Source organism: Peromyscus leucopus, chromosome 7 (assembly GCF_004664715.2).
Source record: "Peromyscus leucopus breed LL Stock chromosome 7, UCI_PerLeu_2.1, whole genome shotgun sequence".
Taxonomy (NCBI): Eukaryota; Metazoa; Chordata; class Mammalia; order Rodentia; family Cricetidae; genus Peromyscus; species Peromyscus leucopus.
Window position 1 is genome coordinate 34,010,590 of NC_051069.1, and position 27,411 is coordinate 34,038,000.

General features: G+C 36.4%; 2 protein-coding genes across 2 annotated transcripts; both read right to left on the minus strand.

The window, feature by feature from the left end:
- Positions 1 to 6,923: 6,923 nt before the first annotated feature.
- Positions 6,924 to 7,862, minus strand: LOC114691244 (olfactory receptor 8D2). The gene has a single exon (XM_028866505.1). It carries the CDS (start codon positions 7,848 to 7,850, stop codon positions 6,924 to 6,926), a length of 927 nt encoding a protein of 308 aa, XP_028722338.1. The 5' UTR covers positions 7,851 to 7,862.
- A 9,255-nt stretch (positions 7,863 to 17,117) lies between these two features.
- Positions 17,118 to 18,047, minus strand: LOC114691243 (olfactory receptor 8D1-like). The gene has a single exon (XM_028866504.1). It carries the CDS (start codon positions 18,042 to 18,044, stop codon positions 17,118 to 17,120), a length of 927 nt encoding a protein of 308 aa, XP_028722337.1. The 5' UTR covers positions 18,045 to 18,047.
- Positions 18,048 to 27,411: the final 9,364 nt, after the last annotated feature.

The following is a 27,411-nucleotide window of genomic DNA, read 5'->3' on the forward strand; positions in this document are numbered from 1 at the left end:
TCTGAGGTATTGCATGTGAGTGAATATGGTTTGTATGCCAACTGTTCCTCTAACAGACTGTTGCCATAAATGGAACTGGGCACTTACCTAGGCTCTGCACAGAAATTGAAGATTTTAGAAATTGCTTGGTTTCTTTTTCATGTAACAAATGATTATTCATCTAGTAGAATAGACTCTCAGTGTCCTGAAGGAGATCACCTCTAGTTTCCCAGGACCCATTAGCATGAATGTCCTGTGATGTGGAGCTTTTATGTGATGCTTTTGGGACTTTGTACTTATTAGGAATAGAAAACATTCACATGTACAAAAATCCCCTAAAGTCCCTAGCATTTAAGAACAGCTTGTAAGAATGACTTCTGAGGTTTGTGTTAACATCTGTCCCAAGAGTAATGATGGCTGGAAAGAAAGTCCTTATTATGTATTCACAAGTTTTCTATGATTATGCAAAATTAAGGCAGATGTCAGTTGCTGTTTTCTGACTAAGATATTAATGATTTTTTTAATAATTAAAGGAATGTCTTTTGTTTGTCTGTGAGTAACTAAAAATAAAATAATCAACAAAAATACAGTTTATATTTTGAGAGGCCTTGAGAGACGGCACCCTAGGAATCATTCCCACATGGCTGGGCTGGACACACCCAAACTCTTGCTCAGGGTCAAGTCCAGACACTCTGTGCTTTTGAGGATTCTCCTTCAACATCATCTTTAGAGAATTGTCACTCCACCATTAGACACAGATACCTACACTTTCCCACTTTCCTCTTCTCTTACATATTTTAATAGTTTTGTTGTTGTTGTTTTTTTAGGTAGAATCTTACTGTGTAGCCCAAGAACTCAAATTTAAAATTCTAAGCCTCAGTATCCAAGTTTTTGAATCACACAAGCTCTCAACTTTTGTTTTCTTTTTTAATTTCATTTGCTGAAAATATATTTTTCTTGTATAATATATCCTTATTATAATTTCATTTTACCCTACTCCTCACAGCTTCTTCCCAATTTTCCCATGATGGGACACACATAACAAATATTGAAATCAAACCATGGAGTTTCCTCATGGATATGTTGGTTTCATTTTAAACAAAACCCCTTTATATTATAGGAGCAGATCTACATGGAGAATTGGATGTCCTTCAGGAGTTTACCTCCTTTTGCATGTCTGCTTCCTTTTAACTTAGCAAAGTATGTAAAAAAAAAAATGAAGTGTTTTCTGAGTAACAACTTAAATAATCTTTGGTATATCAAGTTCATAGGGAGCACAATCCAACCAAGTAAAAACTAAGGTCTCCAATTAAACAATTCACATTTTTTCTCTCCTTGCACATTAAAAGTGTTTCTATATGCTTCACTTATAATATGACATTGAATTCTGTAAAACAAACAAACAAACAAACAAACCCGAAGAGCTATGCATTTGTGATGTAAAAATCCAGAATCAAATAATTTGAGTGTATTTGAGATTTGAGTCCTGGGTATATGTCTCCAGAACAATCATTTCACCAAATTGTATAAGTAATGGTTGATATTTCACTGGCATTTGTCATCTAAATCATGACAAACCTGAGAGGATGAGTGATTGCTAATGTGAGTCATTTCAGATGTCAAAGGATGTTCCAGATTTCTAAAGCTTCCATAATGGGAAATTCTAGAGGATGGACAAGAAGTCCCTTGTAGTGAACTACCTGAAAATCGAGTTCATCCTAGACAACTTAACACATAAAAAGAATAATTGCAGCAATGAACATTCTGTCCCAGAATTTTATCTAATTTTGAGAAAATTTGTTTTAGGGAAAACAGAAAATGGAAAATAGAGGTTTCTGGTTTTAAATGAGTATTAAATATTTTAGGAAAATGTTAAAGATTATTTCAAAGTGTCTCCCAAAAGAAAGAATGCCTTTTGTGAACAAATTTGAGGTACATGTTCTACACTATAGTCTTAAGATGATCTGTGAAGACAAAGAAAAAAGAAAAAAACAGATACTCAGGATTTTCAATGAGCCTTTCCATGTTATTTGACAGTCAGAGTGAACATGTGTGTATTGAAACCACCAAATAATCCAGCTGGAAATAAAGCTGTCCAATTGCATAATCCCCGTATTCCCCATATCTTAGAAAAACAAAATGGCAAATTAGATTAAAAAGCTAAAATTGTGGATAGATTTAGATTCAGCTGAGGCTTAACTTTAAAGGGTGACTTCATGACTGATCAGTTTGAGTCTTTGGACAAGCCTTTGAATACATTTTAAAGTGAAATAAGAATGACAGAACAGCTTTCTAAGAATCCCTAAGAACGATCAATGCCAGAAATGTAAATATTCAGCATATAAAACAGGAATCAATATTTCTAATGTATTAAAAAACTTGAACATGGTCATACAATGGAGAGAGGTGAAAATACACCAGCTTGAAATGAAGACTATAGATTTGTATATTTCTTCTTCATCCTAAACTCTTATCTAAATGAGAATGATGACAATATATTAACTTTTTAGACTATTTGGATTTTAAACATTTCCTAATTTTGGAAGTTCAGAGCAAGATCAGAAGTACCAAGTAGTATTCTGGAGGTTTGAGGGAAATTGTCACATTGAACAATCTTTATTTTACAGGGTATACTCTGACTAGAGCTTCTGAAACCAGGAGGAAACAAAAAAGGACTGTTTGGGGTGGATGGATTAATGGTCTCTCTCTTCATGGTCTGAGATGATTGCTTCACCATTAAGGTGGCAGGATTTTAAGTTTCCCAAGGGATGATTTATTTAAGGTTGACTTTACCCTTGCTTGTTTATTCTGAGAGATATGTGTAGATTAATGAGCAAGATAGAGAGGCACTAGTAAACACACTCTACAGAGGTGCCTAAGGAAATCAAAAGACTCAGAGTCATGGAAACTCCAGTGAGGTTCTCTGTACCACAGAGGGTTAAATTTGGACTCAGAATCATTCCTTCAGATTGTATGACATAGTCATAAAATAGTAACAAGAGATGAAGATAGGAAGAGAGACAGGAAGACATTATCTACTGGACAGAATACCGAACCAAATATTTCTAGGTAAAGCTGAGTTATTGCATGTGAGTGAACATGGTCCTTATGCCAACTGTTCCTCTAACAGACTGTTGCCATAAACTGGGCACTTACCTAGGAACTTCACAAAAAGAAAATTTATTAGAATTTGCTTGTTTTCTTTTTCATGTAACAGATAATTATTATGACATTCAAACAAATGCTTCCTGTTTTCACACACACATTAGTGTCAAGGGCTGAAATTATACTTTTTGGTTCAAATGAATTATTAATATTCATCTAATAAAACAAACTATCTGTGTCCTGATGCAGATACCACCCCGAGCTTCCCAGAACCCATTAGCATGAGTGTGGTGTAATGTGGAGCTTTTATATGATGCTTCTGAGACTTTGTACTTATTTGAAGTAGAAAATATTCACATGCAAACAAATCCCCTAAAGTCTCCAGCATTCAAAAACAGCCTGTAAGAATGACTTCTGTGACTCAAGTTGACAACTGTCCCAAGAGTAGTGATGGTTGAAAAGAAGGTCATATTATGTATTCACATGTTATCTAGGAAGATGCAAAATTAAGTCAGATGTTAATTGCTGGTTCTTGACTAAGATTTTATTTTATTTTTCATACATAAAGGAATTTCTTTTAGTTGACTTTGAGTAACATAAGCAAAACAAAACAAAACTGTTGACAGTTTATTTGATCAGCCTTGAGAGAGGAGGTTTGTTCATGAGGAGGAAGTAAACAAGGTCTTAGGCACTCAAGGAATCATTACCATGTGGCCGAGGCAGAAACACTCAGGCTCTCCCATTGTCTCAAGAGGAGATACCCTGAGATTTGGAAGATTTTCCTTCAACAATATGTTTAGAGATTTGTCATTCCACTATTATACAGAAAATTCTTCTTGTTACCTCATTCTCTCATTATCTGTAGCTTGCTGTGGTTATTGAGGAAGAATTTTGCTGTGTAGCCCAAGGACTCAGCTTTAAAATAATCTTTCCTCAGCATCCAAGCACTTGGATCAAACACGGGCCTGATTGCTTTTGTTCTTTTTGTTAATTTCACTTCCTGAAAATATATTTTTCCATATAATAGATCCTGTAGGGTTTCCCTTCCCTTTACTCCTAACAATTCCTCCCAATCTCCCCTCCCATCTGAATTCACCCCCTTGCTGTCTCACATTAGAAAACAAACAGGCTTCTAAGGGATAACAATAACAGGGGATAAGATTTAAAAAATCAAATAAGACAAATTCAACAAACAGAAGGAAAAGAGCCCAAGAAAGGGAACAAGAAACAGATAAGAGATGCAGAGACCCACTCATTTGCATACTCAGGAATCGCAGAAAAACACTAAGCTGGAAGCCATAATAATATATATGCCAAGGACCTGTATATTTGCATGATATAAATTAAAAACTAAGTTGTAAAAAGCCCCGGCACAGCATTTTGAGACAAGAATGACCAAAAATACAACTGAGTTCATTTTCTGTTGGCATCTACTGCTGGGAAAGGGGCCTATCTTTAAGAGTAGTTTGTTTCTCAGTGAGACTCCCTTACCAAAATCAAACTTTCATTTGTAAATGGTTATCAATTAGAGACAGCTTCTAGGCTAGAGTGGGTCATGTGTCAACTTCTCCTTTCAGCTCCAGGATATAATCTGTTGCAGACTCCTACAGGCCCTGAGCATGCAGCCTCTGTCTCTATGAGTTCATTTAAAAGGCCTCTTTAACTAAGAGTTCTCCATCCTCTCTGGCTCTTCTACTCTTCCTGCCTCCTCTTCCACTTCCAGGATGCTTTCATATTATGGTCTTTTATTTGGTGTAATGAGACATTTTACAGATATAGTTTTTTCTTGGGTACCTTGGAGAAATCTTCAGTCTTAAGTATCTCTTTATTTGTAAGAAGCCTGGTTAAATTTAACCACACTAAACATGTACTTTTTCATTTGAAACACAATTTGTTGAGGGTGGAAAACTGCAACAAAAGGACTCAAGGAACACATGAAGGATGAAAAACAACAACAGATACAGATAATCTGCAGAAAACACTTTCAGTTTCTCTCAATACAAGCGGTGTAAGTGTAGAATATGCTTTCATTTTTAGGACACCTAACGAAATCCTCCTGTGTACCTGTCCCATGGAGATTCATCCCAGAATCCAAAAGAGATGCTACAAATGGCTGGGATTCTAATCCGAGGGATATAATTGAATCTATATATGCGGAGCTCTTTCAGTCTGTTCACTTTATTGTTCTATGCAAGCTAATTCTCTGCCTCACATCCGTTCTCTTGCCTGACTTCTCACATTTCTAACCAGAGACTCCTTGCAATCCTGAGAAAAGTTAGAAAACCCTCAAGGCCATAGCACATTCCTAGAATAGACAGTAAGGAGCAGAGCCATTACCATGGTAATGCACGGTTCCAAGGTCTCAGGACCAGAGGGAGGGGGCTGAGTGCCCAGTTCCACAAACTCTGAGACATAGCTTTTTGTCAGCAGACTTGGTAAGTGAATAATTGGCAGGCTTTTCTTAGGGTGTTTTGTGTTATTAGCCTTGGTAGACACCTGCAACTCTGACCTTGTGTATAACTGTGAAGTTTTAAACTTATGATCCATATACACAGGCCTTTAATCTGGTTTGAACCTGCTCTGAGGTATATTTGAACTAAATATGCTGCAGTCCATGTTAGACTGAGGAGAGATTATTATTTTCTGTGTTAGTCTAAGGAAAAGGAACAGAGCAGGCTTTAAGTGTCTACAGTCTCATGGGACAATGGATCTGGCGATGAAGCATATCCTAGAATATTCTCTATATATCGAAATTATACAGCTAAATGAAAAACCATCTTCCTTACCACTCACAGATACATGTGCCCGTAAGATTGAGATGTAATCATGAAAGTACATATACATATTTTATGAAAATGCATGGTAATTGGAAGATACCATAACTGTTAATGAATAAAAAGTTTACAAGAAACAGCCAATTCATTCAAGGCAGTAATTCCAAAACACCTTATGTGACAGTTTCCTCCACCAGAACCCTTGGTTCTGATAGGCTGACCTTCTGAACACTAGTTGTCACCTCCTATATACTCCTATGGCCTTTTGCTACCAGCAGCTCTCAGGAGACACCAAGGCATTTTTTTTTTTTACACGTTTCCCATTTTTATGCAACCATCTAGTACATTCAGTGATATTTCTTCCATCACAGCAACTCTTTTTCTCTACACACACCTTATAGTATGATATGCAATGTGATGGAAATCACTCTTCATAAAGAAGTATTGACAAAACGACAAAGCATTGCCTTAAACTCTGTAATGACATTTTACAGTTGTTGCAATGACTTCCTTATATGTGGTGGCTTAAATTTACAGGAACTTCTTAAGCTACAGTTCTAGAGACATGTTTAAAATTTAAATTAACTGACCTAAACTTGTGCTTAGACTGCACTTCACACTCTTCAAACAGGCAACAAGAGAAGAGATATACAAATAGCTCTGGGCTTCTAGCAGGTGCTGGCATCCCTTGCTGTGAGTTTGCATAACACCAGCCTCTATCTTGTGGCAATAAAGGGACAAGAACATTCAGGAAGACATTTCTTCAAATGTAGCAATGATATCTTTAATTTCCAGCCAGTGGGAGCACTATTTTTATTATAATCAAAATATTACAATGTTCCAAACCTTCCTCTCACATCAATTTCTATTCCATTTCAACATTTATAAGGATTCATTATCAATCAGTAAGTTATATTACTTGATAATGCACAAACATGCCTCAGATATTCTCAAGTATAAAATAATCATTTCTCAAACAATGGTGACTGTTTTCTCTGGAGGAAAGAAAAATATACAAAGAAATGCCAAGGATATCTCATCTTTCATTGTTTTCATCTCTCAATTTTAGGATGACTGCCTTCCCCCAACCATCTTTTTCAATGCATTCTTTACATCCTTGTTCCTTAGGCTGTATATTAGGGGATTCAGCATTGGGATCACTGTGGTATAGAACACAGAGGACACTTTCTCCTCTTCCATATTATTACTGGAAGGTGGCTTGAAATACATGAATGTTATAGACCCAAAGAAGATCCCCACAGCAATAATATGGGAGCTACAGGTACCAAAGGCTTTGGAACGTCCTTCTGTGGAGCGGATGCGAAGAATACTATTTAGGATGAAAGCATAAGAGATGATGACAGCCAGTGTAGGAGCTAGGGTATTAATTCCACCAATAATAAATAACAGTATCTCATTGATACGGGTACTGGAACAAGACAGAGACAACAAGGGCAGAATGTCACAAAAATAATGGCTGACAAGATGAGACCCACAAAAGGACAACATTGTCATGCGTGTGGTATGGACAGTAGCCCCAAAGAAACCCAGTGAGTACACCACAGCCATCATTATGGAACAGACCCTTTGGGACATGACAATGTTGTAAAGCAGTGGGCTACAGATGGCAACATAGCGGTCATAGGCCATGGCTGTCAGGAGGTAGCCTTCTGCAATGACAAAAATGAGGAAGAAGTAAAGCTGTGTCATGCACTCCAAAAAGGATATGATGTTCTTCTCAGACACAAAGTTCACCAACATTTTAGGTGTAATGACAGAGGAGTAGCAGAGGTCAATGAAGGATAAATGACTAAGAAAATAATACATTGGAGAGTGAAGTTGAGAACTCATGGTGATTAGAATGATCATGCCCAAATTTCCCACCACTGTGATCACATATATTACAAGAAACAGGAGGAACAGAGGGACCTGAAGCTCTGGACGTTTTGTTAGCCCTTCAAGGATGAAGTCAGTCACTGAAGAATCATTCATTGTAGCCAGTACTTATAAAATATTATCTATAAGGAGAATGGAGAGAAAAGGTTGATGGTCACTATTAATTTCTGAATCTTACTGATGGATTGCATCTCTGATAACCCCATTTCCCCTTACCTTTGTGTACTTCATAAACAGATTTTAAAATTACTTCTTTTACTTTGTGAAATTAAATTATAATGACAGCATTTCCCTTTCTTTAACAATGTAAGTACTTCAGATAACAATATGCACAGTCAGACCAATTATTGTATTTGTATAATTAAAATACGACTACCTATCCTTTTCATCTGAGTACATGCCAAGGGAACCATCAACTTTGTGATATTTTAGTTTCAATTATAGCTTAGAAAATCTAAAAACAATCTTTTTCAGATTCTCTTTATATGAGTCAAAATCACAATCACTAAACCTGAGAGTTCCCACAAAATAAAGTGACTCTCAAAAGCTGGGAGCACAGACACAATTAAAGCGAGTCTGTGTTTAAAATAAAAGATTATAGAAATTGGTCTATTTACCCTAGACTTGCAATCTATCACATCTCTTCTCAGAAGAGAAAGCTAGACTAGATTAAGTCATTCTTCTTGGTATGGATGTAAGAAAGAGAAACATGTTAATGTTGTTGAACCATAAAGTATAGCTGAGCCCAGCACTGTCCTTGAAAGATCAAAGCAGAGCTGACTTCCAGGTGTAATATCTAAAACACCAATAAATCAATGTTTCCTTCATGTGCTTTTTTTTCCCTTGCAACATTTGAAGCCAACTTTTTGCTGACCTTTCTTTCTAATCTATTAGATCAGAATGGCATGCTTTCTTGATTTTTGTTTAGTATCTCCTAAAGTTCAAATATAGTTGAAATATATGGTTTTAAAAAGTTCATGTTTATAATTTTTATTGAGTAATTTTGTATTGAAACAGTCCCTTCAGGCAGCAGAGATGGCACAACAGTTAAGTGCAGACTACTCTTCCAGAAGACCTGGGTTCATTTCTTAGTACCCATCTGCATGCTTGCACCTATTTACAACTCCAGTCCCAGAGTTTCATCTTCTGGTTTCTGCAGGCACCAGGCATGCAAATAATGCATTGAAATACACAAAGACAAAACATCCATGCACATCAAATTACTATAATAAGATAAAATGTTTCTAAATTTACGAAAGGAGAAAATATGTCAGAAAATTGATGACTTTAAATTACAAATTTAAGAGACAAATAAATTGAGAAAACATTCATGTTTACAATAGATATCTTACCTTTATTTTGTAATTTTAAAGCATTCTTAAAGTTAAAAAAGAGTAGAGAAAGTTGTTTCAGTATGTTTTTGAAATCCTTCTACAACTTATTAAAAGTATTCAGTGTATCTGCATATTTTCGAACAAGATTTGAAGAGATATTTTTGCACTTGATACAATAGGATATTACTTTCAAGAATAGAGTAATGAATCTGAATCATGAAAAAAAAAAGTGATTCTTTAGCCTGGGCTGCATAGCAAAGTCCTATCTCAGAAAACAAAACAAAAAGGACCATACTTTTAGGATAATTTAAGAGTTACTAAGGTGTTCAGTCCTATTTAGAGTGGAGTATCTTCAGATGGATGCTCTGAACTTCACCACTTAACCATAGGAATCAGACTGAGAGATTTTTAATTTATACCGATAGAAAGGTTCCATGCAGCACAGCAGAAAGAGGCATACAACAGCTTTTGGCACTTAATAGATACCACAGTTTTGGTTAGGTGCAAAAATTACTGGCTGGATTTCCTTTTGTAAGGAAGAGTCATCCAAATAAACTAGAGATGATTTTGAGGTTTCAATTGCTCATGTGATGGAGCAAACAAACCCCATCACTGCATGTTTTGGCAGAGCCCAATAGAAGATGATCAGGAACATCTCCCTTACTTGGAGATGCTTATTTAGTGAGTTGAAACCTCAGGGTTAGAAAACAGTATCAGAAAATATCTATACAAAACCAATATAGAGATCATAACATCCAAGTACTAAGATTCATTCTCTTACCCACTCATGCTTATTCACTCTTAGCATCCTACTCATTTGTTTGTTTGTTTGGTTGGTTGTTTTTTTCAAGACAGGGTTCCTCTGTGTAGCTTTGTGCCTTTCCTGGAGCTCACTTGGTAGTCCAGGCTGGCCTCGAACTCACAGAGATCCGCCTGGCTCTGCCACCCGAGTGCTGGGATTAAAGGCGTGGGCCACTAATGCCCAGCAGCATCCTACTCTTTAAGTAAATACTTTGGTTGCAAATGCAAGAGGTCAAAATAAAAGAGCAAACTTAGAAAGATTTAGGGAGACAAATGAAAGTGCTTAATTCCAGCTGAGTATTGTTAGAAGGGCAGCTTAACAACAAAGAAAGGGAGCTACTAAATCAATTGAAAAATCAGTAACATCATTAAGTCCTCCTACTGCAAATTTATCTAGATCTCAGAAAATTTGGTAGTGTTAGAGTAGACAGGTATTTCTAAATAGTTCATGTAAATATAATTTATATGAATGTGTTTTGACATTGTCATCTCAAAGAGCAAGGAGAGCCTGACATATTAAAGTTCCTACTTAAGTAAACCATAATGGAATTCACAGATGAGAAAGATAAGATATCATATATGCAATCTTTGACTGGCAATAAAATATTATAAACAATGTAAGTGAAAATAAGCAATATCCAATTGCATAGGACATGTGCTCTCTGTAGGTAGAGAATGAGATACTGATTTTTGGCTCTTATTTCCCCCCTCTCTGTTCTGGCACCCACAATTCTATTGTCTTTTTAGTTCAATAATATGCAATGGCAGTAAATAGAACACATTATTTAAAATAATGTTCAATATGTAAGAATATAGATGCTCACAAGGTCTATTAAGTTTCCCATGAAATAATCAGCATTTAAATACATGTATCTATCTATCTATGTATCTAGATAGATAGATAGATACATAGATAGATGATAGATAGATAAGTAAATAAATAGGTGGATAGATAGATAGACAGATGGGCAGACAGACAGGCAGACATGCAGACAGACAGGCAGAGATATAAAGACAGAAATTGAGAGAGGTGAAATATGTGTCTAAAGTGAAAATATAAGTTGGAGTGTTGCTCCTCTGTTAACATAAAATATGGAAATAATCTCTATAAAGCCCTCACTTTATACATATGACTAGAATGGTGTACAATCAGGCAGACAATGAGCAAATGACAATATGTTAAATCCATGATATGCTATGATTTTAGAGTTGTTGGTTTTTTATGCAATGGTTGTGGTTGTAGTCACATAAACAGTAAGTGAATATAATCTAAAAAATGCTATATCACAAATGATATAGCATAGTGTTAAGAATTTTAACATCACTGTGGAAATATTCTTCATGGTTTCAGATTTTAGGTTACTTCATTTTAGTCATTAACTACATATTAATTACCTCAGCAGTAAATATATTGTGTGGAATTCCTTTAGAGAATTAAATGAGACAGTGTAGGTTTTAATTTAATTTTAAAAGTATGATATGTAAAGTGTTATGGTTAGTAAAGTGAAACTACATTATGGATGAGCAAATTATTGTTAAGACTGTTTGAACTGTACCACTCAGATATAATTCAAAATTTATTCACCCTTCTGAGAAATTTGAATCTACTTACCTTAAGATATTTGCTTCAAACACAGAGATCCTATATTGTTTGGAAATGTTGATCTTGGATTTAGAAATACACAAGTAATCCATTCCCAAAGGTGCACAAACTCTGAAGATTTGCCCCCTGTGTAATACACAATTAATAAAGAAAGCAAACAAGGGTTTTAATGATCTCAGTAACATTTCACTACCTCAGGGATTGAACACTATTAACAAAACTCAGTAATATATCCCATGTTGTCTTCAGATAATAATCTAGAATTTATCAATTTTTTTATTTACTTATCTATCTATCTATCTATCTAACTATCTATCTATTTTTGTTGTTATCTGGTTTCTACTCTAGTAGATGGCAGTCAGTCTTAAAGGGATTTACTCTCTCGGGAATAATAGATTTTCCTATTCACTGGTCTATATGTTTCTATCACAGCATCTGTGGAGATACATAGTGCCTCAACTACTATTGCTAAAAGACTAAATGTAATTAGAGCATCCTTCCCTGTGAGATAATACTTGCCTCAGGAATTTAATTAGTTTAAACTACTTGTTCAAATCCCAACTTTCTGCTTTATGACCTAGATCCACATAATCCTTAACATTGTGTGAAACCATTGGCCACTCAAAATATGTGAGATCTTGCTCCTAGTATCCCTTTCTCATATTTTCTTACTTGGTTGAAACAAAATATATTCTGAGCCAGGATCTTATTGTTTTCCAAGCTCACCTAAAACTCATGATATTCCTTGCCCATCCTCCAAAGAAGGCATGCACCACCATGCTTAGCTTTAATTTAAATCAATAATTAGTTCTTTGAGACTGTTTTGTTCATAATCAGACCCCTCAAAATCTTTTGAGATGGACTCCTCATTTCCTATTGACATAACCTTGTGTCAGATTTGTTTGTTTGTTTGTTTGTTTGTTACAACCTCAAGATTAATTGGTGATGTACACATAATCTTATGAGTTGTCTTCCATTGGTATGGTTGACTTATCAGGTGCTACATTCTAAGAGAAAACTGTCTCTCCCTCTCTAGCAGCTAACAATTGCCAATAGTTCCAAGGCTAGGGGTAGGAGTTTGAGTTTAGCTCCCCTCTCCAAGCTAGGATGTGGTCTGGCTTGGGTTTTCACAAGTCTTGCACATGCTTTCATAATCACTGTGACTTCCAGTGTGCAACTGTCCTCTCAACAGTTTTGTATTTGTATTTTTATTTTTTTTATTTAAAATGTTATTATACCATTTCCCATTCCCTTTTCTCACTCCAAAATTTACCATGTATTTCCATTTTCTTCTTTCTTTAATTCTTTAATTCATGGATGTCTCTTCTTTACTTCTTGAATACATAGAAACACACATATATACACACACTTAATGTATGCATTACTAAATTTACAAATGAAATATGCTCAGTGCACTTAATGTTATTTGTATATTTATATATGATATCAGGAATGACAATATTGGCAAACTTATTTTAAAGTATCAAGATAGCCAACCTTTTTTTAAAGCATGAAATAATATTATTTTACAGTTTATTAGAAGTTCAATATAAAACTTTGCCTAGCATATGAGACTGAGATCTAGGAGTTCTAAGCCATCTGTTTCTTTGTTGATTATAAGTTTATTCAGTCCATTTAAAATCATAGTTTGACAAGAAATGGTTCATTAAAAATTTGCCTTCTCATCTGTATTTTGCAATTTCATGATATCCTAAAGATATATGATGCATATCTGCTAATTCTATGTGTGCTTTCCTTTTCCAGTTTAATATTAATTTAAATTTTCTCAATTATTACTTTATTAAGTTTGTTGTGTTTTTTATTTTATTCGTCATTAATATTATCAATTTTTAATTTTGTTGTTCCTATGTTTTATTTTATTATCAATATATACATGCATACATACATTATATATTTGCTTGACCACACTGGATTGAATGTAGGTGGGTTATTCTAGACAATTGCTCTCTATTGAGCTTTATACATCTTGAGTTTTCCTTTTGCTTTTTATTTTGAAACAGGCTGCAACTAAATTGTTGAAGTTGACCTTTAACTCACTTTGTAGTTTTGCTGTCCTCTACCTCTACCTTTCCAGGAACTAAGAGTACAGGTATGTGCCACCTGGTCCAGCTTCTCCTAAATATTTATCATTTAAATTATATAGTACCCTTAATATTATATTGTTACTAAAGCATTATTATTAAATAATATTAATACTATATCATTATTTCAGTAAAATTTACTGTATACTGTTGTTTACTATCTAATTTTAACATATTAAAGTCAGAATTTTTTTCTTTAGAAAGAAAATTAGCTCAATGAAATTAGCCATGTCATAATTAGGGTTTCTTATTGCTGTGAAAATACACCATGACAGTAGCAACACTTATGAAGAAATCATTTAATTGAGGGGGTTCACTTACAGTTTCATAGATTCAGTCACTTATCATCAAGGCAAGAAACATGGCAGCATGCAGGCAGAGGTGGAGCTGGAGCTGAGATTTCTTCATCTTGCAGACAACAGGAAATCAACTGACTGTCACACTTGAGAAAAAAAGAGACCTCAAAGCCAGCCCCCATAGTGAAACACTTTCTCTATCAGAGCCACACCTCCTAATGGTGCCACTTCCTTTGGGGGCCATTTTCTTTCAAACCACCACATGCCTCTTAGCATTGCCTTAGCTGTGTCATACAATTTGGGGATATATGTCAGAGTCAGTTCTAAATGTATTCTAATTTTCCACTTTATTGTAATATTTATTTACCCTATAATTTTTTCCTCATCATTTACATTAGTACATTGTTGTTTTGTGGTAAAATATTAGTCTTGTGAATAATGGAGTTGTTTCATTCATTTGTGTCACTGTTATTCATGTATCTTAGCTTCTAGTAATATTGTGTTTTCTTTACTGTGCTTTCTGCTCAGCAGGCTTTTTTCACTTACATTATTTTTATTAAATTAAATATGATTTGTTTGTATTTTCTTTTTTCTTTTCACATTTGAAATTGTCACATTTAAGAGGTCTTCCCTGAATTTTGTGAGTACTCTTGAATTACCAATGCTTAAAGTAATCTGTGCATAACTTCCACTCAAATAATTAAAAGGTTAGAAACTACTATGTCACTAATCGACCTCCTTTTGTGTATTTTTGCTCTCTGATAATGAATGTCACTTTGTTATGAAATATGCTTGGTGTTTCTGTTATTTTCTTGGGAAAATGCCTTTTTAAATTTACCTACATGTTCATCAACTTCATCCCATATCATGTTGTTTTATGTTCTTTCATTCATTCTAGCTCCTACTTCTAAAGTGTGCTTATCTGTTCACTGTTTCAGTGAGAAGGTCTTGTTAGTGAAGTAAATGCCCTAGTTTATGTATTAGAATGTCTGTATTTTATGATTATTAATGAATGTCGGCCTCCATGTGTGTAGGATTCTAGGTTGATATGCCTGTGTACAACCCAATTAAGTTCATTATATCAAGAAAACAAATAAAAGAAAAAAATGAAAGTGGAAGGGAGACTAATTGGAAAGGGGAGAGGAGAAAGGATCTCTCTCTTAGAAGTTGAGAGGGGCATAAAAGAGGGTAGCAAGTTGGAAAATGTTCAGGAATTCTATATACATGTATATGTCTTTATTTTCTTTCAAAATATTATGCTTTTCTATGATATTTATATAGCCTCGTATAATTGAGGTTTATTTTTAGCATGTGTGTGAATCTGTGTCTCCTTTTAATGTTTGGAGTAACTCTTGGCCATTATGAACCAATGAAAGACTTGCCAGTTCTGTCTGGAGCTTTCAGATCTCTCTCTCTCTCTCTCTCTCTCTCTCTCTCTCTCTCTCTCTCTCTCTCTCTCTCTCCCTCTCTCTCTCTCACACACACACATACACAATCACACACACACACAATCACACACACACACACACACACATCACTGTCTTTTGTTATTTTAGATAATCTTCTGGGCACCATATGTTCCTCAGATCCATGTAAAAATTTTCCTATCTGCCTTTTAATTTCAATAATTACACATTTCTTACCTCTTTCCAAGAGTTCCATTTAGTTCTAATTACAACAATAAGCCACTTTTTTGTAGTATTTTGGTGTTTTTATTTCTTATTATCTTTTTATAATCATGTTGATTTTAAGCATTTTTAAGTGTGCAGCAGACATTCAAGAGCATAATAAATTACTTTTTTTTCCCCAGAGAAAATGGAACTGTGGACCATAAGATACATTAAACACAAAATAGCAACTTTTATTGCAAATTTGGTGGTAGTGATACTAACCTTTTTTAAAAAGACATTCTAGGGCTGGAGAGATGGCTCAGCAGTTAAAGGCTAGGCTCACAACCAAAAAGACGTTCTAAATCTTTCAATTATATAGTTAACAGTTACTGATCTGGTGACATTCTCACCTCTTCCTAGTGATAGATATAAGTGTGCATTAACAGTTAATGCTAAAAAAAAGTAAACATTATTTTTATTGAGGTATCAATTAAGAATGGCCAATTGTTTGTGCAGTAAAGGTAGGGCTGAGATCAGGGTTGGATTTCATTTAAGTGGTGCTCAAAATATCCTTTGTAAATCCATAATCTATTAACAAAGATCACTGGTGTCCTAATGCCTTCACTTATTGCATATACATCTTATATCACATGGTAAAATCATTTTCTGTTTTTAAAATTATTTCTATATTTCTGAGGCAAGGCTCTGGATTTGGATTTATGCTAAGGTTTCTTACAGAGAACTTTGGTATTTTTCATGCACCCTGTGTAATTATCTAGAGTGAAGGAAAAAGATTATGACAAATAACCAATTATCCTAATAGACTTAATTCCAAACTGCTCTCTAAATATTTATTTTTATACCCTCTGGAAAAAGCTCCTCTAAACACTAATGAGAGAAGTTTCCATTTACACTGAACAGTGATAAGTAGAGACTCATAGCTGCCTGGGACGCTGAGAATAAGTGATAGATAAGATCTGAAACTTAAGCAAGTCACTTGTACTACTATGCTCTCTAAGGCTCAAGAAACATTTCAGATGCAGGACAGAGGGAATGCAAGAGGTAGAAATTAGGAGAAAGGCAGTATATGTATATCCTCTATAACACAATCATTGTACTGATGAACTAAAAGAAACTAGGACTACTTCTACTGAGCTTACACAACAGATATCCACTCATAGTTATTCATATGTAGTGGAAGGATACCTGGAACCACACCACTTTCACAGAACTACAGACACAGAAACATATCAATAAGCAATGATTGAACACAAGAGGGGAAGACTGACATTAGAGAAAAATCTGAATTGTTATTTCACTTATATGATAAAAATAATCAGTGATGCTCTCAATGCACTAATAAATGCTTTACAAAATAATTTCCATTATTTGGAAAATTGAATCAACAATACATTGTAAAACAACTTAAAAATTATAGATATGGGTGTAGTCAGAAAATATAGTGTTTGCCTAATACCCAGGTTGCTCTGATGTTAACCCCAGAACCACAAATATTGATAAGGACATATTACAAGGGTGAAGTAAAAATAAATAGAAAGAACATATTTTCAGTAGAACAATTCTCTTCTCACATCTACCATTTGCCAAATGTAAGACTTATTTCCACACCAAGAATCTGCCCAAGGCTTTCTTCACGTCTTTGTTCCTTAAACTATATATTAATGGGTTCAGCATGGGGATCACTGTGGTATAAAACACAGAGGACACCTTCTCTTCCTCCAGAGTATTACTTGAAGGAGGTTTGAAATACATGAAAGCGATAGACCCAAAGAAGATCCCCACAGCCATGAGGTGAGAGCTGCAGGTTCCAAAGGCTTTGGACCGGCCCTCTGATGACTTGATGCGAAGGATGCTGCAGAAGATGAAGACATAGGAGATGGTCACAGATAGGGTGGGAAACAAAGAGTTGAATCCTGCAATGATGAAGAGGAGCAGCTCATTGAGATGTGTGTTAGAGCAGGAGAGGTTGAGGAGGGGGAGGACATCACAGAAATAATGGCTTATGATGTGAGATTTACAGAAGCTCAGTCGCATCATAGCACTTGTGTGTGCAATGGCAGACAAAAGGCCTAGGATGAAGGCAACCAGAACTAACAGGGAACAGAGCCTAGAGGACATGATCATATTGTACAGCAGTGGTCTGCAGATGGCCACATATCGATCATATGCCATAGCAGTCAGGAGGTAACACTCAGCCACCACAAAGAACACAAACAAAAAGAGCTGAGCCATGCACTCAGAATAAAGGATCAAATTTTCCTTCCCAAGAAAGTTCACCAGCATTTTGGGTGTAATGACAGTGGAATAGCAGAGATCAATGAAGGATAAGCTGCTGAGGAAATAATACATGGGAGTATGCAGCAGAGGGCTGACTGTGATGAGCAGGATCATGCCCAGGTTCCCCATGACTGTTAACACATAGATTCCCAGGAACAGGAGGAAAAGGGGAAGCAGGAGCTCTGGCTGCTGGGTTAATCCCTCCAATACAAACACAGTTATAGTAGAATGATTTCCCATGCTCATCCTTTGAAGATTTCTGTGGAAATAGAAAATAAGATTTTAGTTTACTATGATACCAACCTGAACATACCTGATCTCAAATGCAACTAAAATTACATTATGGAAGGCCTTATTCCTCTTCCAGATGAAACCAAAGCTTCAAAGAGAGATTAGAGGTTACCAATGTATTGTTTCATCTCTATTTCATGGACCTCTACGATATCTCTTTTAACATTCTAAGTCAATTGTGATTTTTAGATCACAAAATGAACTTCTTCCTCACTGACACAGAAACATTTGCCTCCTGGATTTAGCAGCAAAATAAAAAAAAATGAATTCTTCTATAGAGAGAAGGAAGCATTTGCTGACAGTTGAAGAGTGGAAATTCTGTGTATGTTTACTCATGGATTTAAAACCACAGCTCAAGGAACAGAGACAGAGGATTTCTGTTGCTTTGAGACCAGTTTTGGTTGCATAGGGTGTAGCATCAACTTGGGTTTTAGTGTTAAACTCTTTCTGAAAAACAAAGAAACAAACAACAAAAAACAAGCCAAGTGATTCAACCAAACATAATTTCAATAAAACAAATCAAGCAGGAATAAAAAGTTGACAAGATTATGGAAAATTCTAACACTGTTTCTCTGGTGTCTTTATACAGAGATTTCTTCAACATACTCACAAACAAAAAGGAAAGGTTGAATCCCCAATACCTCTGCACTGGAAACAAATTTTATATTCAGCTGGATGGAAGGTAGATATGGACATATGTAAAAAGGATTAAGTTACTCCAAGAAGGAACATGACTCTAACCTGGAGTACTCAAGAAAATCCTCCTGGATCCCTACAGTTTTGGCAATACCTTAAGATACTGCTGTTTTTGCACTGCACTAGGACATTGTTTCTTCCCCCAAGGTTATCAAGGAGAGTTTTCTCCTGCTCAACCATTCTCAAAAACGTCAGCTGTTTATTTAGTACCCTAGTCATAAGCAAAGAAGCCATCACTTATAACCTTTAAAACAGATAGACAATCATTATAAGACAGGAGCATTTGCTGCTGAACATGCTAGGAAGAATTTTATTACTATAAACTTGACTCTTCTAGTAATTGATTCACACAGTGCTTTTGACCCTGGATCTGAACAAAAAAAAATCCTATGGTACATTTCTTCCCTTAAGAAACATCACAATCCAGTGGGTCCACCTTTTTTCAGTGTGAAATGTTTTACTGATGGAGCCTTATTGAATGACAGAGTGTGTTTTTGGAGTACAGTTAAAAAAGGCAGCTGGAGGTAATGATTAACCTCCTCCAGTCTCTCTTCTTCTTCCTTTCCCTCTTTCCTGCCTCTTTCTTCCTCACTCATTACCTGTTGTTTCCATGTGTTTTACCTACATTATGACATTGAATTCTTGGGAAAAAACAATGGAAGAGTTAAGCACTTCTGTTGTAGAAATCCAAGATCATATAATTTAAGTGGATTTGGGATTTGAGCCCTGAGTATATGTCTCCAAAACAATCATTTCACCAAATTATATAAGTCATGGTTGATATGTTACTGGCAATTGTCATTTAAGTCATGACAAACCTGGGAGGATGAGTGATTGCCAATGTGAGTTATTTCAGATGTCAAAGGATGCTCCAGATTTTTAAAGCTTCCCACCAAGGGGAATTCTAGATGATGTGCATGAGGAGGGGCAAAGAGTCCCTTTGTAGTGAAATACTTGAGGATGGAGCTTATCCTAGAAAACTTAATACATCTAGAGAATAATTGCAACAATGACCACTCTGTCCAAGAATTTTATCTAATTTGGAGAAAATTTGGTTTGGGGAAAACAGAAAAGGGAAAATAGATGTTTCCAGCTTTAACAGAGCTTATCAAAAGGGATATTAAATATTGGGAAAAATGAAATAATTCTCTCCCAAAGCATCTCTCAAAGGGAAGAACTACTTGTATAAACAGCTTTGAGGTGCATGTTCTGCACTTTAGTCTCAAGATGATCTGTGAAGACAAAGACAAAACAAGCAAGCAGGTACTCAGGATTTCAAATGAGCCTTTCCATATTCCTTCAACAGCCAGAGTGAACATGTGTTTTTTGAAATCATTGAATAGTCCAGCTGTAAACAAATCTGTCCAATTTCATAACCTTGGTATTTGACATACCTTTTGGAAAACAAAAAAGGCTGAAATTCGGATAGATTCAGATTCTGCAGAGGCTTAAATTCAAAGGGTGATCAGTTTGATTCTTTGGACAAATCATTTAATGAATTTTAATAAGAAGTGAGACTAACAATACAAATTTCTAAGAATCCTTAAGAAAAACCAAAGCCAGCAATGTAAACATTCAACATACAAAACAGTAATCAATATTTTCTATACAATACAAATTTGAACATTCTCATATAACGTGGAGAGGTGAAAATATACCAGCTTGAAATGAGGACTCTAGATTTGTGTATCTCTCCTTCATCCTAAACTTTTCATCTAAATGAGTATGATGAAACTATACTAACTCTTTAGATTGTATATATTATACATTTCCTAATTTTGGAAGTTCAGAAAATATCAGAAATATCAAGAAGTATTCTGGAGGCCTGAGAGAAATTGTTACATTGAACAATCTTTACCTCACAAGGGTACACTTTGGCTAGAGTTTCTGAAACCAGGAGGAAACAAAGAAGGACAGTTTGGGGTGGGTGAATTAATGATCTCTCTTCACATGATCTGAGATGACTGCTTCAACTTTAACAAGGAATCAGGTATTCATGTTTAGCAAGGGATGATGTATTTAAGGTTGACTTTAGCCTTGCTTGCTTTCTCTGGGAGCTATGTGTAGGTTAATGAGCATGATACAGAGGCTCTAGTAAATACATGCTGTGGAAGGGCTGGGCACTTACCTAGGTCCTGCACAGCAAGCGAAGTTCTTAGAAATTGCTTGGTTTCTTTTTCATATAACAGATGATTATTATGATGTTCCAAGAAATGCCTCCTGCTTTCTTACACATGCTAGTGTTACAGGATCAATTAATATTTTGACTCAAGTAAATTATCAATATTCATCTAATGGAATAAAGTATCAGTGTCCCGAAACAGAGGATCTCTAGCTTCCCAGGACCCATAATCATGTGTGCTGTGAGATATGCAGCTTTTATGTGATGCTTCTGACACTTGGTACTTACTGGGAATAGAAAACACTCATACCTACCCCAATGCCCTAGAGTCTCCAGCATTTAAGAAGAGACTGTTAAGAATGACTTCTGGGCCTCATATTACCATTTGTCCCAAGAGTAATGATGGTTGGAAAGAAAGCAATTATTATGTATTTACAAGTTATCTATAAAATGCAAAATTAAATATGATATGAATAGCTGTTTTTTTGACTAAGATTTTATTTTTTTATACAGAAGATAATTTCTTTTGTTTTGCTTTGAGAAACTTAAACAAAACCAAACAAACTGTTGTCTTAGTTAGGGTTTGTTTTGCTGCAACAAAACACCATGACCAAAAACTGGGGAAGAAAGGGTTTATTTGGCTTACACTTCTTATTGCTGTTCATCACTGACAGAAGTCAGGACAGGAATTCAAACAGGTCAGGATCCTTGAGAAGGGAGCTGATGTAGAGGCCATGGTGGAGATCTGCTTACTGGCTTGCTTCCCCTGGATTGATCAACCCAACTTCTTAGAGAACCCAGGACCATCTGCCCAGGGATGGCACCACCCACCATGAGCAGGACACTCCCCCATTGATAACTAAAAGACTAAATACCTTACAGCTGCATCTTAAAGGGGCATTTCATCAACTAAGGCTCCTTCCTCTATGATGACTCTAGCTTGTGCCAAGTTGACACACAAAACCAGCCAGAACAACTGTTAAGAGTTTATTTTAGCAGTCTTAAGCAAGGAGCTTTGTTCATTAGGAGTAAGTAAACAAGGTCTTAGACACTCAAGGAATCATTAACATGTGGCTGGGGCTGAAACATGCAGGCTCTCCCATTGTCTCAAGAGCAGATACACTGAGATTTTCAAGATTTTCCCTCAACAGCAAATTTAGAGATTTGTCATACTGCCATTATACACAGATTCTTCTCCTTACCTCATTTTCTCATTATTTGTAGCTTGTTGTGGTTGCTGTTGAGGAAGAATCTTGCTGTGTAGCCCAAGGACTCAGCTTTAAAATTATCTTTCCTCAGCATCCAAGTGATTTCATCACACACAGGCCTGGCTGCTTTTGTTCTTGTTAATTTCACTTCCTGGAAATATATTTTTCCCATCTAATAGATCCTGATTAGGGTTCTCCTTCCCTCTACTCCTAACAATTTCTCCCCATTTCTCATCCTGTCTGGATTCACCCACTTGCTACCTCACATTAGAAAACAAACAGGCTTCTAAGGGATAACAATACCAGGAGATAAGATTTTAAAAAATCAAATAAGACAAATTAAACAGAAGGGAAAGAGCACAAGAAAGGGAACAAGAAACAGATAAGAGATGCAGAGACCCACTCATTTACATACTCAGGAATCCCAGAAAAACACTAAACTGGAAGCCATAATATATATATATATATATATATATATATATATATATATATATATATGCGAATGGCCTGTATATCTATATGATATAAATTAAAAACTAAGTTTTAAAAAGCCCCGGCACAGCATTATGAGATAAGACTACCCAAAGATACAATTGAGTTCATTTTCTGTTAGCATTACTGCTGGGTAGTTTGTTTCCCAGTGAGACTCCCTTGCCAAAACCAAATTTTCATTTTCGGGTGGTTGTCAACTGTAGATAGCTTTTAGGCTAGGGTGGGGCATGTGTCTACTTCTCCTTTCAGCTCTAGGATACCATCTGTTGCAGACTCCAACAGGCCTTGATCTTGCTACCTCAGGCTCTATGAGTTCATATGGGAGCTGATTCTGTTGATACAGAGGGCCTGATTTTCCTGGATTTCTCTATCCCCTTTGACTTTTCTACTCTTTCTGCCTCCTCTTCCACTTTCAGGATACTATCCTAATATGGTGTTTTATTCAGTGTAAAGAGACATTTTACAAATACAGCTTTTACTTAGTTAACTTGTAGAATCCTTTAGTCTTAAATATTTTTTTTATTTTTAATAAAACTTACTTAATTTAACCACACTATACATGTACTTTTTCATTTGAAACACGATTTGATGAGGTTGAAAAGCTACAACATACACAACTCAAGGTAAACATGAAGGCTGAAAGACAACAGATGGCAGATGGGCTGCAGAAGACAATGTCAGTTTTTCTCAATTTAATATGTGTAGGTGTAGCCATATAAACAAACTCAAAGGAAAAAACCACATGATCATCTCACTAGATGCAGAAAAGGCATTTGACAAAATCCAACATCCCTTCATGATAAAAGTCTTGAAGCGATCCGGAATACAGGGAACATACCTAAGCATAATAAAGGCAAGCCAACAGCCAACATCAAATTAAATGGAAAGAAACTCAAAGCAATTCCAGAGCAATAAGACAACATAAGGAGATTAAGGGGATACAAATTGGAAAGGAAGAAGTCAAGCTTTCCCTATTTGCAGATGACATGATAGTATACTTGAGTGACCCCAAAGATTCCACCCAGGAACTGATAAAGCTTATAAACACCTTCAGCAACATAGCAGGATACAAGATCAACTCAAAAAAATCAGTAGCCCGCCTATATACAATGGATAAAGAAGCTGAGAAGGCAATTAGAGATACATCACCCTTTACAATAGCCACAAATGACATAAAATACCTTGGGGTAACACTAACCAAGCAAGTGAAGGATCTATATGACAAGAACTTTAAGTCCCTGAAAAAAGAAATTGAAGAAGATGTCAGAAAATGGAAAGATCTCCCATGCTCATGGATAGACAGGGTTAACATAGTAAAAATGGCAATCTTACCAAAAGCAATCTACAGATTCAATGCAATCCCCATCAAAATACCAACACAATTCTTCACAGACCTGGAAAGAATAATACTCAACTTCATATGGATAAACAAAAAACCCAGGATAGCCAAAAGAATCCTGTACAATAAAACAACCTCTGGAGGCATCACAATCCCTGACTTCAAGCTCTACTATAGAGCTACAGTAATAAAAACAGCTTGGTATTGGCATAAAAACCGACATGTGGACAAATGGAATTGAATTGAAGACCCTGACATTAACCCACACACCTATGAACTTATAATTTTTGACAAAGAAGCCAAAAGGGTACAATAGAAAAAAGAAAGCATCTTCAACAAATGGTGCTGGCATAACTGGATATCAACATGTAGAAGACTGCATATTGATCCATATCTGTCACCGTGCACAAAACTTAAGTCCAAGTGGATCAAGGACCTCAACGTAAACCCAGCTACTCTGAACCTGCTAGAAGAGAAAGTAGGAAGTAGTCTTGAACGCATTGGCATAGGAAATCACTTCCTAAATATAACACCAGTAGCACAGACACTGAGAGAAACAATCAATCAATGGGACCTCTTGAAACTGAGAAGCTTTTGTAGAGCAAAGGATAAGGTCAACAAGGAAAAGCAACAGCCTACGGAATGGGAAAAGATCTTCCCCAACCCCACATGTGACAGAGGACTGATATCCAGAATATATAAGGAACTCAAGAAATTAGACATCAAAACAATCAACAGTCCAATTGAGAAATGGGCTTTAGAACTAAACAGAGAATTCTCAACAGAGGAAGCTCAAATGGCTGAAAGACATTTAAGGAATTGCTCAACATCCCTAGTCATCAGGGAAATGCAAATCAAATCAACTCCGAGATACCACCTTACACCTGTCAGAATGGCTAAGATCAAAAACACTAAAGACACTTTATGCTGGAGAGGATGTGGAACTAGGGGAACTCTCCTCCACTGCTGGTGGGAATGCAAGCTTGTACAACCACTTTGGAAACCAATATGGCACTTTCTTAGAAAATTGGGAATCAATCTCCCCCAAGATCCAGCTATACCACTCTTGGGCATATATCCAAGAAATGCTCAATCATACCACAAGAGCACTTGCTCAGCTATGTTCATATCAGCATTGTTTGTAATAGCCAAAGCCTGGAAACAACCTAGATGCCCTTCAACTGAAGAATGGATAAATAAATTTTGGCACATATACACAATGGAATACTACTCAGCAGAGAAAAACAAAGGCATCATGAGGTTTGCAGGCAAATGGATGGATCTAGAAAAAATCATCCTGAGTGAGGTAACCCAGACTCAGAAAGACAAATATGGTATGTATTCACTCACAGGAGGATGCTAGATGTGGAACAAGGATGACTGAACTGCTACTCATATCACCAGTGAGGCTACCTGGAAAACAGGACCCCAAGAAAGACACGGAGAAATGGATGAGATCTACACAAACAGCCTGGAAATGAATGGGAGCAATGAAGGGCGAGGGTCGAGGGAAAGAGAGTGGGAGATCCTAGCTGGATCAAGAAACGAGAGGGAGAACAAGGAATAGGAGACCATGGTAAATGAAGACCACGTGAGAAAAGGAAGATACAAAGAGCTAAAGAGGCCCACAGAAATCCACAAAGATACCCGCAGAAAAGACTGCTGGCAGCGGTTGAGAGACAGCCGGGACTGACCTACTCTGGTGATGGGATGGCCAAACACCCTAATAGTTGTGCCAGAAACCCCATCCAAGGACTGAGGAATCTGGATGCAGATATCCACGGCTAGGCCCCGGGTGGAGCCCTGGGAGTCTAATTAGTGAGAAAGAGGAGGATTTGTATGAGCGAGAATTGTTGAAACCAAGGTTGGATAAAGCACAGGCACAAATAACCAAACGAATGAAAACACATGAACTATGAACCAAAGGCTGAGGGGCCCCCAACTGGATCAGGCCCTCTGAATAGGTGAGACAGTTGATTGGCTTGATCTGTTTGGGAGGCATCTAGGCAGTGGTACCAGGTCCTGGGCTCATTGCATGAGTTAGCTGTTTGAAACCTGGGACTTATGCAGGAACGCTTGGTTCAATCTGGGAGGGGAGGAGGGGACTGGACCTGCCTGGACTGAGTCTATCAGGTCGATCCCAGTCCTCGGGGGAGACCTTGATCTGGAGGAGGTGGGAATGGGGGGTGGGCTGGGGGGAAGGGGAGGGGGGCAGGAAGGGAGAGAATAAGGGAATCTGTGGTTGTTATGTAGAACTGAATAGTATTGTAAAAAAAAAAAAAAGAGAAAAAAATATGTGTAGGTGCGGCCGGGCGTTGGTGGCACACGCCTTTAATCCCAGCACTCGGGAGGCAGAGCCAGGCGGATCTCTGTGAGTTCGAGGCCAGCCTGGGCTACCAAATGAGCTCCAGGAGAGGCGCAAAGCTACACAGAGAAACCCTGTCTCGAAAAACCAAAAAAAAAAAAAAAAATATGTGTAGGTGTAGAACATGCTTTCATATTAAGGACACCAAGGTTTTTTCCCACAATTCCCATTTCTATGTCATAATCTAGTACATTCTGTGATATTTCTTCAATCACTGTAACCCTTTTTGATTGCACAAAGCTTATATTATGATGTGAAATGTGACAGAAACCACTCTTCCTAAGAAAGTAATATCAAGCCAGGTGGTAGAGTATGCTTTTAATCCCAGCACTCGGGAGGCAGAGGCAGGCAGATCTCTGTGAGTTCAAGGCCAAACTGGCCTACAAAGCGAGTTCCAGGAAAGATGTAAAGCTACAAAAAGAAATCCTGTCTCCAAAAACCAAAAAAAAGAAAGAAAAGAAAAAGAAAGAAAGTAATATCAAAATGACAAAGCATTGCCCTAAAGTCTGCAATGAATTTTTACAGTTGTTATACTCATTTCCTTATATGTAGTGGCTTAAATTTACAGGAAATTCTTAAGTTACAGTTCTAGAGACATGTTTAAAATCAAAATTAACTGATCCAAACTGGTGCTTAGACTGCCCTTCACTCTTCAAACAGGTAACAAGGGAAGAGATATACAAATAGCTCTTTGCTTCTAGCAGATGCTGGGATGCCTTGCTGTGTGTTTGCATCACTCAAGCCTCTACAAGAACGTATATGAATGAGTTCATTTGCCCAACACTCTGAAAGACATTTCTTCAAATGTAGCAATGATATCTTTACTTTCCAGTCAGTGAGAGCACTATTTTTATTATAATCAAAATATTACAATGTCCCAACCCTTCCTCTTATGTCAATTTCTTTTCCATTTCAACATTTACAAAGATTACACTATCCATTAGTAAATTATATTACTTGATAATGCACAAATTTGTCTCATACTCTCAAACATGAAATAATCATTTCTCAAATAATGATGACTATTTTCTCTGGAGGAAAGAAAAATATACAAAAAATGCCAAGGATATCTCATCTTTCATTGTTTTCATCTCTCAATT

What these genes read in the sequence shown, in the direction of transcription:
- LOC114691244 (XM_028866505.1), bottom strand. Translation starts at nt 7,850, where the DNA reads ATGAATGATTCTTCAGTGACTGACTTCATCCTTGAAGGGCTAACAAAA.
- LOC114691243 (XM_028866504.1), bottom strand. Translation starts at nt 18,044, where the DNA reads ATGAGCATGGGAAATCATTCTACTATAACTGTGTTTGTATTGGAGGGA.